This window comes from Rhinatrema bivittatum, chromosome 2 (assembly GCF_901001135.1).
Source record: "Rhinatrema bivittatum chromosome 2, aRhiBiv1.1, whole genome shotgun sequence".
NCBI lineage: Eukaryota > Metazoa > Chordata > Amphibia > Gymnophiona > Rhinatrematidae > Rhinatrema > Rhinatrema bivittatum.
In genome coordinates, this window is record NC_042616.1 from 332,939,975 (window position 1) to 332,954,925 (window position 14,951).

The 14,951-nt window shown below is 46.4% G+C and overlaps 1 protein-coding gene across 6 annotated transcripts in view; it reads left to right on the forward strand.

The window, feature by feature from the left end:
- The window catches only part of PDE1C (phosphodiesterase 1C), a 1,569,255-nt gene that overhangs the window by 1,445,324 nt on the left and 108,980 nt on the right, over positions 1-14,951 (forward strand). Inside the window, exon 19 of one of the 6 annotated variants that reach the window (XM_029589801.1) lies at positions 13,147-13,778. The exons of the other annotated variants lie outside the window; for them this stretch is intronic. Within the exon in view, the coding sequence (XP_029445661.1) occupies positions 13,147-13,160 (14 nt within the window). The 3' untranslated portion in view covers positions 13,161-13,778. Of the gene's footprint in view, positions 1-13,146; positions 13,779-14,951 lie in introns of those variants that run through there. 6 annotated transcript variants of the gene reach the window in all.

A 14,951-nucleotide genomic window follows, 5' to 3' on the forward strand; every position in this document is an offset into this window, starting at 1 on the left:
CTCACTAGGGACCTATAAAGGGGCAATATCATCTCCCTTTTTCTGCTGACCATTCCTCTGCTGACCTTCTACTGTTCCCTTATTTAGATAATTTGCTTATATTGAGCAGATTCTTCAGTCAATCCAAGAAGAATGTTTGCATGGTTATCAAGATATTAACTACTTTAGAATCCATTGTAAATGTAGAAAAATCTCATCTAATGCCTGTCAAAAGTCTGGCATTTATACGTGTAGACTGTGCACCCCTGAAAAAAATGCATAACCTAATTTACATAGTTCAATCACTATCTAGCTGTCCTTTTTTGACAGCGAGGTTTTTCTTGCAGATATTATAACACATGGCATCTACAATGCATGTTACTCCACTGGCAAGGTGAGGGAAGCTAATTGGCATCTCAAATTGAATTGGAATCAGTATCACCATCCAGTGTTCAAGAGGGTCTCAGTAACAAAAGATCTAAGGAGGTCAATAAAGTGATTAACAAATCTGACTGGACTTTCTTTTCATGTGCCAGATATTCAACACATCATAATCACAGCTGCTATGCCTCTATGATGGGGAATTCACCTAGACAGTCCAAATAAGAAGTCAAAAAGCAAATCAGTCTATTGAATCTAAGAGAAATATGCAAAGTTCTCCTAGTATTCAAAAACTGGATAAAGAACACATCCATCCAAATTTGAACAAATAATCAAATGGCTAAGTTTTATATAAACAAGCAAGGGGGCACAGATTCGAAAGCTCCATGCATGGAATCAGTTAAAATTTGAAAGTGTACTTCTCAAAGGGGAATTCCGATAACAGCAATACATTTCCCAGGTAAGGATAATATTCTAGTGGACACTCTCGGCCATTGTCTTTAATTGCATGAGTGGTCTCTGCATCCCACAATAGATCAAGATTTTTCAGACCTTTTTGCAGCACCCTGCAGTCACAAACTTTCTCTGTTCTATTCAAAGAGGCCATTAATCCAAGCATATGCCCATGATGCCTTTATCATATATTGAGGAAAAAACCTAATTTATGCTTTCCCCCCCAATAACTCTAATAGCCAAAACATAGTAAAAGCTAACAAGGGACAAAGGTGCAATGATACTAATAGCACTTTTTGGCCTCACCAATTGTAGTTTTCATGGCTTCAAAGACTGGCTATAATTACACCGGTACATCTCCCAATTTCTCCAGATCTTCTGACTCATCTCAAAGGCATTCTTCTTCATCCTAATCTCTAGACTCTGCAGCTCAGAGAATGGATGTTGAAAGCGAAATAGTAATGGGTTTATCATTCTTGACTGAGGTAAAAGAAGTGATTTTGGCTGTTAGAAAACCTGTCACGAGACAATCATATTATTTTAAATGGAGAAAGTTTTAAACCTAATGCTTTAGGATTAGAGAGAATCTATTCATGTTCTATATCTTCGTTACTTCAACACCTTTGCCATCTATCCAATACAGAATAGAAGTCAAATTCAATAAGTATTCATTTAAGTACAATTGCTGCTTATCATCAATATGTGCAAGGAGTTCCTATCTCTCAAGTACCTTTAGTATCTAGTTTTATAAAATGTTTCTTTCACTTCAAACTATCATTAAAAATACCACCTATATAGTGGGATCTTGTGAGGTTAATTGAGCAAATCACCTAGGCTGGAGCAGAAAGCCATATAGACTCCAGCCTTTTCAAATGCAATTTCACTTTATTCACATTAGGATCACTTCAGTACTAACAAGGTCTGCCTATCTTTGCAGTACCCTTCCAATTCCTCCAAGTTAGGTCAGAGACATTACAGGAGCTGCTGTCTCTTGGAGACGCAGGGGCCTCCTGATCCCAGCTGGGCTCACATTCTTATTCCCCCTCCCAGCAGGATCCCACCCACAAAGTTCTCTCCCTCTGTAGGAGTTAAGATAGACCAGAGAAAATGCATGGTCCTGCACATGCAAAAAGGGGGAAAACAGAGTCACTTCATCACAGTTCTAAACATAATTTTTACTCAGTTAATGAAATATCCCTTCAAACCCTTAGTAACCACAGAAGTTAAAATGAATGACATAGAAACATAATATCAGCTAGAGATGTGCTTCGGGTAAAAATTTCATGTCAGGCTTCGTTTCAGGACCCCCCCCCCCCCACGGGAATTTTGTTTTTCCTGTGGTTTGGGAATTTTGTTTGGGGGGCCACGATTTTCGGGTTAGTGCACGCTATCGGGAGTTAGCGTGCACTAATGGGAGTTAGCACGCACTAACTCAAAAATTAATTTTTTTCAAAATTTTGGAAAAAATGAAATTGTTTTTCGGTTCTTTCAAACCTTTCCGAATTAGGCAATTTCGTTGACATTGCCTAATTCGGGAAAAATGATTGCACATTCCTAATATCAGCATAAAGAATAAGTGAGCTTCCGGTACTGGTAATATATCCACCTTATGAACAAATATTTTCAAATTATTTTGAGAACCCATCTAAGGTCCCTCTTCCACAGAGAGTAACAGTATGCCAATTAAGAGTTTTTGCTTCTTTAGTTGCACAGTTAGGACAAGCTTCATTTCAGGACATCTGTAAGCATATGCTTGGTCATCTACTCAAACTTTTACAAAACACTACTGTTTAGAATAAGAATCCTGTAATGATAGCAAGTTTGGTCAGTTTCTCCATTAAAATTTATTCAGGTAACAGCATCAACTTCCCATTCATTAATGGGCTGCAAAAAAAAAAAAGATAGGAACTGTATTTTCAGCAACCCATAGCTAGGGAGTCCTCACTTGTGTGGCTATTTGTGCTGCTTGTCCATGGAGAAAAGGAAGTTTGTCATATGTAATGGGGGTTTTCCGTGGATAGCAGCACAAATCAGCCACACAATCCCCTCCACCTCTTGAAGTTGAAGCTCAACTAGGGAACCACTGAAGAGACTCCCATGAGGATGACAGGACAAGAATTTACATGCATGCTTAAAAAGATTTTTTGATCTTCAAGAGTTGTAAAAGAGAATTTACTTCTCTGCTCTATGTCATCATTGGATGCCACCCACTTATGTGGCTGATTTGTAGTGCTATCCATGGAGAACCCCCATTACAGGTAAGCAACTTCACTATCGTCCTTATTTCTAGCTTTTAAAAAAATTCTTTTTGATAACAACCCTCCAAAAAATACAATACTGATCAACTCTGATATGTCTCAAAACAACTCCACTATTTCACAACAAGTACGCAGCCTTGGTATCATCATTGACAGCAATCTCACGTTTAAAAAATTCATCGCGGATACGGTAAAAAACGGTTTCTTTAAGCTATACACGCTTAAACGTATTAAATCTCTATTATACCAATATGATTTCCGCACAGTATTACAAGCAACTATTTTATCAAAGATTGATTACTGCAATGCTCTGTTACTGGGTCTACCTAAAGCCACCATTCAACCTTTGCAAATGCTGCAAAATGCAGCTGCCCGCATTATCACCGACACAAGCCGCCATGATCACATCACTCCAGCTCTTCAGTCTTTGCACTGGCTACCCGTGGCTTACAGGATAATTTATAAATCTATGTCGCTGATACACAAAGCCATTCAAAACAGAGAAATGCACTGGTTCACAGATCAACTACAATTCAAAACGTCTTCCCGCCCAACGAGATTCCAGAATTTAGCCAAACTAAATATCCCAGCACCCAATCTGACTAAACTCTCTAGTACAAAAGAACAATTTTTCATCATTGCTGGATCAACAATATAGAACACCATGCCCTCTGAATTACGCCAGGAACTCTGTCACAAAAAATTTAAACAAAACCTTAAAACCTGGCTATTTAAAAAAGCCTACTATCAATGATCTGAATCCTCAACTACTCTTCCTAACTTCCACAATCTATCATATATTGCTTATATTCTATTAATACAAAGTTATTGTTGAATTCGTGGACCCTTGGGCCAATCGGAGCCAGAGGAAGAGCTGCTGTAGGTGGTTGCAGCAGCGACCCCGACGGGGAGGCGGCGAGGACAGACTGGTGGCTGGCCGAAGGTGGAACTCTGGGAGCTCTATGCGACCAAGAGCTCTGGCGAGGAAGGAGGTGATGGTGGCGCTGGCACTATGTTGAGAAGACCTTCGCCCTGGAAGCCGATCCTCCCCCGAGAGGAGCTCGTAGGAGTTCGGCCACTGGGACTTAGGAGATTCACCCTGGAAGTCGGAGTCCCCCTAGGAGGAGCCCGTAGGGACCCGGCCGCTGGGACTTAGGAGGACCCATGGGGGCCTGGTCAGCTGTAGTCCAAGGTCGAGTGCCGAAGGGTCGTCGCTCGCCAGTCCAGAGTCAGGAACCAAAGGATCACCGTAAGCCAGTCCGAGGTCAGGAGCCAGAGAATCAACGTAAGCCGGTCCGGGGTCAGAAGCCAGAGGGTCAACGTAAGCCGGTCCGAGGTCAGAAGCCAGAGAATCACCAAATGCCAGTCCGGGGTCAGAAGCCAAGAATCAAACGTAAGCCAATCCGGGGTCAGGAGCCAAGTAGAAGGTAACGAAGCACGAACGCAGCAACTGGAGACAGGGCAAACCTGGGAACCTCGTTGCAAGGCGACGTTCTGGTCCAGCTGCAGGGCTTAAGTACCCTGCAGCGTCTGATGTCATCAGGAGGCGTCCCCCAGGTTTCCCGCGCTGGCCCCTTTAAATTTATGGCTGAGACGCGCGCGTCTAGGGGGCGGGGCCTACCGCCGCGAGGCGCCGGCTGCTCCGGCGAGGCAAGGAGGCAGGAGCAGAAGTAGCTGCAGGCCCGGGCGAGGTGGGGAGACGCCGGGCCTGCGGCAGCCGAGGCCCCTGGAGGCCCGGGGAGCGTGGAGGGCTCCCACGAGTTTTCCTCAGGGCCGTACCCTGCCCAAGAGAGAAGATACTCCCAGCGATGACGACGGAACCGAACGTCCAAGACATCTTTCACCGTGTACGTGGTCCCGGGATCAGAAGCGACCTCGGAGGGCTCCGGAGGCAGAGGTCGGAAGCGAGAGAGGACCACCGGTTTGAGGAGAGAAACATGGAAGACGTCGTGTATCCGAAGGGCAGATGGAAGACGTAAGCGGTAGGACACCGCGCCAACACGTTCGGCTACCCGGAAGGGCCCGATGTAGCGAGGTGCTAACCTCATGGAGGGAATCCTGAGCTGGATGTTCCTGGTAGAGAGCCAAACCCTGGAACCGGGTTGAAATGCTGGAGCGGGTCGTCGAGACTTGTCTGCGTAGGCTTTGAACTGGGCGGTCGTACGATGGAGCTTCTCTTGAGTGGCGTGCCACAGCTGGTGAATCTGCCTGGCCGTCAGTTGCGCTGCTGGTGAGGAGGTAGTCACTGGCAGAGGTAGAGGAGGTCTGGGGACCTTCCATTAAACCAACCGGAAAGGGGATTGGAGCGTGGCGGAGTGTCGATGGCGATTATAGGAAAACTCGGCCCAGGGAAGAAGCGTGACCCAGTTGTCCTGCTGTTCACTGACAAAAGCCCGGAGGAATGCCTTCAGGGTACGGTTCATGCGTTCAACCTGGCCGTTGCCCTGGGGGTGGAATGCTGTGGTTAAATCTAACTGAACCCCAAATTTCCTGCAGAGTGCCCGCCAGTATTTGGCCGTGAACTGAGGCCCTCGGTCCGAGGCAATATGTCGAGGCAACCCATGCAGCCGGAAGATATGCTGAATGAATAGTTCAGCCAACTCAGGAGCTGTAGGCAGCTTGGCAAGCGGGACAAAATGGGCCATCTTCGAGAAGCGGTCAACGGTTACCCAAACCACAGTCTTCCCTTGAGACGGGGGCAACTCTACGATGAAGTCCGTGGAAATGTGGGTACAGGGAGTGGTTGGAGGAGTCCCCAGGGGCGGCCAGGCGGGGGCTTCTGCTGCGCACATGTAGGACAGGATTGTACGTATAGACGAACGTCCTCCTTGACCCGTGGCCACCAGTAGAACTCCGTCAGCAATTGAAGAGTTCGAGCGATCCCGGGATGACCACCCGTCAGGGAGTCGTGAGCCCATGCTAGGACCCTCCTTCTAGCACGGACCGGGACTACCGTCCTCCCCGCAGGAGCGAGTTCAGTGGCTGCCAGTTGGACCTTAGCTGGATCCAAAATGTATTGCGGGGTCTCGGAATCGTCCTCAGCCTCCGTCGTGCGTGACAGGGCATCCGCCCTGGTATTCTTGGCCGCTGGTCGGTACCGAAGGGTGAAGTCGAACCGACTAAAGAAGAGGGACCAGCGTGCCTGTCTGGGGTTGAGCCTTTGCGCATGGGACAAATATTCTAAATTCTTGTGGTCCGTGTAAACCACTATGGGGTGTTGGGCCCCCTCCAACCACTGGCGCCATGCTTCAAAGGCCAGCTTAATGGCCAATAGCTCCTTGTCCCCGATGCCGTAGTTCTTCTCGGCAGGGGAAAACTTCCGGGAGAAGTAGGAGCATGGCCGAAGTTTGCCGTCCTTAGAGACCTGGGACAGGACGGCCCCCACGGCTATGTTGGAAGCGTCCACCTCTACGATAAATGGGCGCAAGGGGTCCGGGTGTCGAAGGCAGGTGTCCTGAAGGAAGGCCTCTTTGAGATCCTGGAAGGCCTGTACGGCAGTGGACGGCCAATCTCGTGCATCCGCTCCCTTGCGTGTGAGCGCCGTTAACGGTGCCACTAACGAGGAGTAACGTGGGATAAAGTGGCGATAAAAGCTGGAGCGCCTTTACTCCTACAGGCTGTGGCCACTTCCGGATGGCAGCGACCTTATCGGGGTCCATACGGAAGCCGGTGGAGGAGACGATGTAACCCAGGAAGGGCAACGACTCCTCCTCGAACTGGCATTTCTCCAGTTTAGCGTATAATTGGTTCTCTCTTAGTTTAAGCAAAACTTGGCGTACGTGTTGCCGATGTTCTTCAAGGTTCCGGGAATAGATTAATACGTCGTTGAGGTAGACGATGACCGAGGTGTATAGAAGATCGCGGAGGACCTCATTCATTAAGTTTTGGAATACCGCTGGAGCGTTGCAGAGACCGAACGGCATGACGAGGTACTCATAATGACCATCCCTGGTGTTAAAGGCGGTCTTCCACTCGTCGCCAGGTCGGATTCGCACGAGGTTGTACGCCCCTCTAAGGTCCAGCTTGGTGAAAACGCGAGCTCCTTGTAGGCGATCCAGGAGCTCCGGAATCAGAGGCAAAGGGTAGCGGTCTCGTCGGGTAATCTGGTTCAGGCCCCGGTAATCAATACAGGGCCGAAGAGACCCATCCTTTTTGGCCACAAAGTAGAATTCGGCCCCAGCCGGAGAGTTAGAAGGTCTTATAAACCCTCGGTCCAGGTTCTCTTTAATGTAGGCGGACATAGCCTTGGTCTCTGGTAAGGATAGAGGGTATACTCTCCCACGAGGGGGCGTGGTATCAGGAAGCAAGTCGATTGCACAATCAAAAGGACGATGCTCAGGGAGCAATTCGGCCTTCTCTTTAGAGAAGACATCCTGGAAGGCCTGGTACTGCGCTGGCACCGTGTGGGGAGTAGCCAGAAGTGGGAGAGTCTGTAGCGGGCGAGCAGGAAGGCAATGGCGGGCGCAGCCTGGCCCCCACGAGGCGATCTGGAGTGAAGACCAGTCGATTACTGGCGAATGCTTCTTTAGCCAGGGTAGACCTAAAACAAGTGGATGAATAGACCTCTCCAGGATGAGGAAGGAGATCTCCTCCTTGTGAAGAAGTCCGACCTGAAGCTGGAATAGTTGTGTACGAGTGGTAATGGTCCCTGGGAGAGGAATCCCTTGTATGGATGATACCCGCAAGGGTGGCTCTTGTGGCACTACTGTAAGTTGTAGTTGTTGTACCAGATCTCGGAGGATGAAATTCCCCCCAGACCCGGAGTCAATCAGTGCCAGGGTATTGAACACTCCACCCGGAAGGCATAGTCTCGCTGGGACAGTACATGGGGAGTCCGGAGAGGTACTGCCTAGAATCAGCTCCCCACTTGATTCTAGGTTCGGCCGTTTCCCGGCCGCTCTGTACACCGGGCCAGGAAGTGCCCCTTACCACCGCAGTAGAGACATAGGCCCTGCGCGCGACGGCGCCTCCATTCCTCGGCGGATAGCGGGCCCCGACCCAATTGCATGGGCTCTTCAGGCGGGAGGGCGGCTGCCGCCGGTGGTGGAGCTCGGGCCCGAGGTGGTGTGATTCGGCGAGCGCCGTGCCCTTGGCTGGCCCTTCGCTCCCAGAAGCGGCACTGGATGCGTCGGTCCACCAGTCCGGCCAGTTCCACGAGTTCTTGGAGATCGTCTGGAAGATCTCGGGCAGCGAGTTCGTCCTGGAGTCGTGGGGAAAGTCCCTCCAAGAATATCCCATGGAGGCTGTCCTCCCCCCATGCCAATTCAGTGGCAAGGGTCTGGAATTCCATCGCGTATTCTTCCAGGGGACGATTGCCTTGCCTCAGCTGGAGAAGCTCAGAGGCAGCCGTAGAAGCGCGGGAGGGCTCATCAAAAATTCTCCGGAAGGCCTTGACGAACTGCACGAGATTATTCAGGCGGGAGTCTTGTCGTTCCCAAAGGGAAGAGGCCCAAGCTAGAGGTCGCCCGTCGAGAAGGGAAATAATGTAGGTCGTCTTGACCCGGTCGGTCGAGAACTGTGCAGGCAGAAGATCAAAGCGGATATAGCACTGGTTGAGGAACCCCCGACACGTCTTCGGGTCCCCAGAATACCGAGGCGGGGATGGCATCTGTACTGGAACTGAGGAACTCGCATGGGCTTGCGATGAGGATGTGGCGGGGCGAGCCACGGAGGCCCCTTCAACTCGATCCGCCAGGCGTTGAACAGTGGACATCAGGGTATCAAGGCAGGACTGTTGCTGCTGAAGCTTCTGGGCTATGCCCGGAATAGCCTTGAGGCCGGCAAGATCCGCCGGGTCCATGGCCTTGCAATCTGTTGAATTCGTGGACCCTTGGGCCGATCGGAGCCAGAGGAAGAGCTGCTGTAGGTGGTTGCAGCAGCAACCCCGACCGGGAGGCGGCGAGGACAGACTGGTGGCTGGCCGAAGGTGGAACTCTGGGAGCCCTATGCGACCAAGAGCTCTGGCGAGGAAGGAGGTGATGGTGGCGCTGGCACTGTGTTGAGAAGACCTTCGCCCTGGAAGCCGATCCTCCCCCGAGAGGAGCTCGTAGGAGTTCGGCTGCTGGGACTTAGGAGATTCACCCTGGAAGCCGGAGTCGCCCCAGGAGGAGCCCGTAGGGACCCGGCCGCTGGGACTTAGGAGGACCCGCGGGGGCCTGGTCAGCTGTAGTCCAAGGTCGAGTGCCGAAGGGTCGTCGCTCGCCAGTCCAGAGTCAGGAACCAAAGGATCACCGTAAGCCAGTCCGAGGTCAGGAGCCAGAGAATCAACGTAAGCCGGTCCGGGGTCAGAAGCCAGAGAATCACCAAATGCCAGTCCGGGGTCAGAAGCCAAGAATCAAACGTAAGCCAATCCGGGGTCAGGAGCCAAGTAGAAGGTAATGAAGCACGAACGCAGCAACTGGAGACAGGGCAAACCTGGGAACCTCGTTGCAAGGCGACGTTCTGGTCCAGCTGCAGGGCTTAAGTACCCTGCAGCGTCTGATGTCATCAGGAGGCGTCCCCCAGGTTTCCCGCGCTGGCCCCTTTAAATTTATGGCTGAGACGCGCGCGCGCATCTAGGGGGCGGGGCCTACCGCCGCGAGGCGCCGGCTGCTCCGGCGAGGCAAGGAGGCAGGAGCAGAAGTAGCTGCAGGCCCGGGCGAGGTGGGGAGACGCCGGGCCTGCAGCAGCCGAGGCCCCTGGAGGCCCGGGGAGCGCGGGACCCGCGCCAACTCGCGACCAGGTGGGTGGCGATTCCGGGGGCGGCCCGGAATCGCAACAGTTATATACTGTATTGTATTCGTTCAGTTACCATGTTATATTGTAAAGCGCAATGCTGAATTACTGTTGAATGTAAACCGAGGTGATGTTATTTACGTACCCCGGTATAGAAAAATCTATAAATAAATAAATAAACCCATTCTGGGATAAATCCAACCAATTTAAAACAAAGAAGAAAATGGTCAGTCCATGCTATTTCTTATGTATAAACATTACCAATTAGAAACAGATCCAAGATAAATTTACGAGAGAAAACCAAATTCAAAGTATAGACTTCATGTATGGGAACATCTATGATTTGCCCAAATTCCTGGGCTGTTAAAATAGTTTAAAAGATTGTGTGCAACTTGGCAGGATTTATCCTCAATTCTAAAATTAAATTCCCCCCAAATTATTAATTTTTCTCTCTTCAAGACAATATCATAGGTCTCCCTCCCAGCAGAGAATGCCCTCCTAGTAGAGGTAGTTGAGATGAGAACTGTAATGGAATTCAAAAAAGCTTGGGATAAACACAGAGGATCCCTAGTGACTAAAGGATGGAATTGAAGATAATGGGTAACCTGCATTGGGGGGGGGGGGGGGGGGGTAACCTGCATGGAGCAGCAGATAGTACACAAAACAGAATAAAAATAAATAAAGGAATAAATAAATAAAGCTTGCTGGGCAGACTAGACTGACTACTTGGGTCTTTTTCTGCCATCATTTACTATATATATTACTATATTACATGTTAAATCATTAGTTTGAGCCATAGATAGGGACCTTCATTATGAGATTTTATTTTGCCTAGGAACCTCAATATGATAACAAAAATTATCTGTTGAAAAAGTGAGTTTGTTATAACAACTATAAGGAAAACTAAAATAAAAACTAAAAACGAAGGTCCTAGCTGTAAAACATTTAGGAGAACAATATATCAATAGAATACTAAACTTGCTACAATAATAGGACGTTGGAGCACAAAAGCTTGTATTTTTGTTAATGCTATAGGAGGTCCTCTACATAGTTTATTTGATGTTAATTGGGAGATTTCAGCTCGTTTGTCTGTGTAAACACTCCATATTGTACTGTTGCTAGGTAAAGTTTATTTGTAATGTTTATACTTCAGAAAATTAATAAAAAGGATTACAAACAAAAAAAAACTTGCTATTCTTGTCATAGGATATTCCTACTAAAACATTTTCAGCCTCTAATATTAGATGTACCATCACCTGAAAATGTGAATTCTAATAATAATACCTCCTCTTCCCCTTTAAAACTGTGTCTAATTTGAAAATAACAAACACAGCTTTGTGGACAGATTTTATTGGGTAAAACATCATGCAGATCTGACCAGCTTTCAAGTTGGACATTTGGCCATCTGCTCTAGACTCTCTAAGACATTTGGCCATCTGCTCTAGACTCTCTAAGCATGTCGAGGTCCTCTTGAGCTCCTTTCAGTAGACCACGCATGGGTTCTGGCACACCCTTTTGCCAGAACTTCACCCAAGGCTTGCTTTTTTTTTTCTGGAGCTATTTTCATTTGCCTGGAGCTGGATTACTATAGTTCTTGCCATATTACTGTGTCTTCCCCAGTTTCTAGTGTGAGGGATGTAGATTCCATTGTAGTAAAAAGGAATGCTTCAGTAAACAATAATGTAAATTTGCATTAGGTTATCTTCCATATAAAGATATTTTATATGAAAAATTTAAAAATATAATTAAGTTTTATAAACATTGCAAAATGCATGTTCATATTGTACGCCATTGCAGTATTAATTTATTATGACCACTTGTATTGCATATTCCTAACATACATGGGAACATTTAAATCTAACTGCAGACATGAATCACTTGTACATAAAAATCAAGCCTGCAAACAGAAGACAAAATAATTTTGTGTTTACTACATTTGAACATGGTGGTTGATTGTTCTGTTGATTTATTAATATTCCTTTTGTGATTTCAGGATTCTTTTCATCACAGAATTATCCTTTAAGAATGAGTTTTTCAGAAATTACATTAGTTTTTTGCATCTACTGTAGGCATTTGATAAGAACTCTCTGGGCAAGTCGAAATTGGATGTGTTATGAAAGTGATATTGATATGTTCAGAGTCATGGGAGAAATAGGGATGGTTGCATCGACCGTGTATTACATTTTGACATTGGAGGTAGACACTCGAAAAAATAAGGGGCAAATTTTAAAAGCCTTACGCACGCCGAGCCTATTTTGCATAGGCCCGGCTACGTGCGCAAGCCCCAGGATGCGCGTATGTCCCGGGGCTTGAAAAAAGAGGCGGGGACGGCCCGGGGCATGGCGGGGGCATGGCCAGAGGCCTCCGTAGGGCCTCTAGGCTGGGGATCGCACGCCGGCACTCGGCCGGCGCACAACCTACACCTGCCCAGAGGCAGGCGCAACTTGCATAACAAAGATATGGGGGGGGGGGGGGGTTTAGGTAGGGTTGGGGGGCGGGCTAGGTAGGGGAAGGGAGGGGAAGATGGGGGGGCGGAAGGAAAGTTCCCTCCGAGGCCATTCCGATTTTGGAGCAGCCTCGGAGGGAATAGGGAAAGCTATCGTGGCTCCCCTAGTGCTCGGTGCGTGCAAGGTGCACAAGTGTGCACCCCCTTGCGCGCGCCAACCCCAGATTTTATAACATGCGCACGGCAGCGCGTGCATGTTTTAAAATCGGGTGTAGATTTGTGCACGCCGGGTTGCGCGCACAAATCTATGCCCGCGCATAGGCACTAAAATCTGGCCCTAATTCTTGAGTTGCTTGCTGTTCCTTTCAGGCAGGAAAATGCATTTTTATAAATAAAAACAAATGTCATATTTTTCTGCCTTTGTCTTCCTCCTTTCCTCTCCCATATTTCCCTTTTAAGAACCTTCAAATGTCGGCATGTGCTACTATGATCCAACATCCTCCAGAGTTCTGACTGCAAAGAAAGTTGTTGAGTTTTGGGCCTACTTTATTAGAGAAGGAAAGATTGGCAGTGAGATCAATTATCAACCTGAAATGTGTGTGGGGCAACTTGTTGAAAACAAACAGAACAGGAGCAAATAAGAGCTCTAGCTTATTTCAAACGGCATTGCAATGATTGAACTAAGCAAGTTCAGTAACTGTGCTCTTTGCTATTAATGGTGGAAGTCTGATTTACCAGGCATAGATTCCCCTGCCAGCAATGGAAGAGCAGAGAGCTGTAAGAATTAGTTAGGGTAAGCCTAGTCTTATCTTTTGCATGGAACTGACACTTTATCTTCTTTCCCAGTTTCCCCTCTCCTTAGCCATTGGGGGGAAAGGCAGCACTGACACTGTCCTTTTTCTCTTTTTTTTCCAGATACAGAAGATTAAAAACGACCGCAAATTTATTTCATCATTTTAGCCGAGCTTCTCCATTCTTCTTCTCCTTCTTCCACAAAGGCCAGTTCCCGGAGAAGTCATTATACAGCTGTCTAAGCACTCCACCCACTAGTTGCTTCATAGTTACTGACTCCAGATTTTTATTTGTTTGCTTTTACCATCATTTTCTTTAACAAAGTGACTCGGCTTTTTATGCACTACAGGCAACGAAGCCAGGAGGATTTGTGCAAAACATATAGACTGTCTGCTGAAGCACGTGCTAACATGGTGAAATGAAGAACTGGCACATGTAAAGAATCATGCAAACTGCACTATTGTTTCTCCAAAAGAGTAATTTCATGCATTGCTGAAGGCACAAAGTGCAGTTCCAAATGCATAAATGCAGAAGTTAGCCAAATGAGAGGAGACTCATCTTGTGCTAGACAGGTTGAGAACTGTGGAATTCAAAGACTTTCCCCATTCCTCCCTTGCATAAAATTGTTACCCAGGTCAAAACACTGTCTGATGTTATAAATTTTTGTTTTTATGTATCATTTTAGACAAATGAATTTAATCTTCGATAATTTATTTTTATTTGTACACAGGTATTAGTAAAAAAAAAAAAATGTTTATTGATTCACTGTTGCATTCAATCACATTGATCACTCAGACTGGATATTTCTTTTTCTGGTCTTCCTTATTTTATGATTTTCATTTTATTTTTATGACTTTGATTCACGTAGCAGTATGGTGCTAAGTCAGTCAATTCTTTCTTTCCTTGTACCTCAGTGGGATTTTTGCTCTAGTATAGAGAAAGGTGAAAGGAAGAAGGTAAGATCAGTACGCAAAGCACATTTGACTCTTGATCCAGTTTGTGTATTCATTTTTTATTTCAGTTTTAGGGGAAAAAGTTGTTAAATTTTAGATTAAAAAATGATATGTACTTTAGTATAGACAGTAGTTCAAATTTGCCTGGATCAGTACATGTGAATTACATGGATGCTTGAGATGCACATGATCTGATCTTGAAGTCTACATAAACATTGATCCTAAGGAAAGGCATCATGACAGACAAAGTAAATATTCCAAAGTAGAAGACTAAGGGATCTATTGTCTCTGAAAGTCACTATCACCCATAGCCCTATAACCAATATTTTTCTATTGTGTGAATATGGAAATCGCTCAGTTTTACAAATTGTGGTTTGAAAAATATACCTGAGCAGGAAGTTTAAGTGGTACCACTGCATTGTCTATTTCATGATGCTGATCATGAACTATTTAGGGTAATGCTGTAATTATTTTTATGTTGGTCAAGTGAGATACTGTTTATGTATACTGTGTGTATATATATGCTGTATATATGTACATATAGAATATATATACTGTATATGCATATAAATAGAATAAACATGCAAACGTATCTACATGTAAACATACCTTATCATACTTACCATAGTAGACCTCTGTCTACTAGGATGTTGGAAGCTTTAATGCTACACTTTACACATTTATATGGTGAAAAAGAAATATTATTATGTGCAGTGTCCATGTTCAAGCTGGTCATATTCACTTCCTTGGCTTTTTTGTTTAACTATAAGGACTGATACTTAAACATAGAAACAGAGAATATGGTGATAGATAATGACTGAAAGACCATCTAGTCTGCTCAGTTTCCTTTCTTCTTTCAATATCTTAGATCTCTATTGTTTCTCATAATTTCTTTGCTTCTTCACAGCTAAGCATCCTCTGAATCTGACACATGCTTTATTGAATTCTGTTACTGTTTTAACCTCCAGCACATCC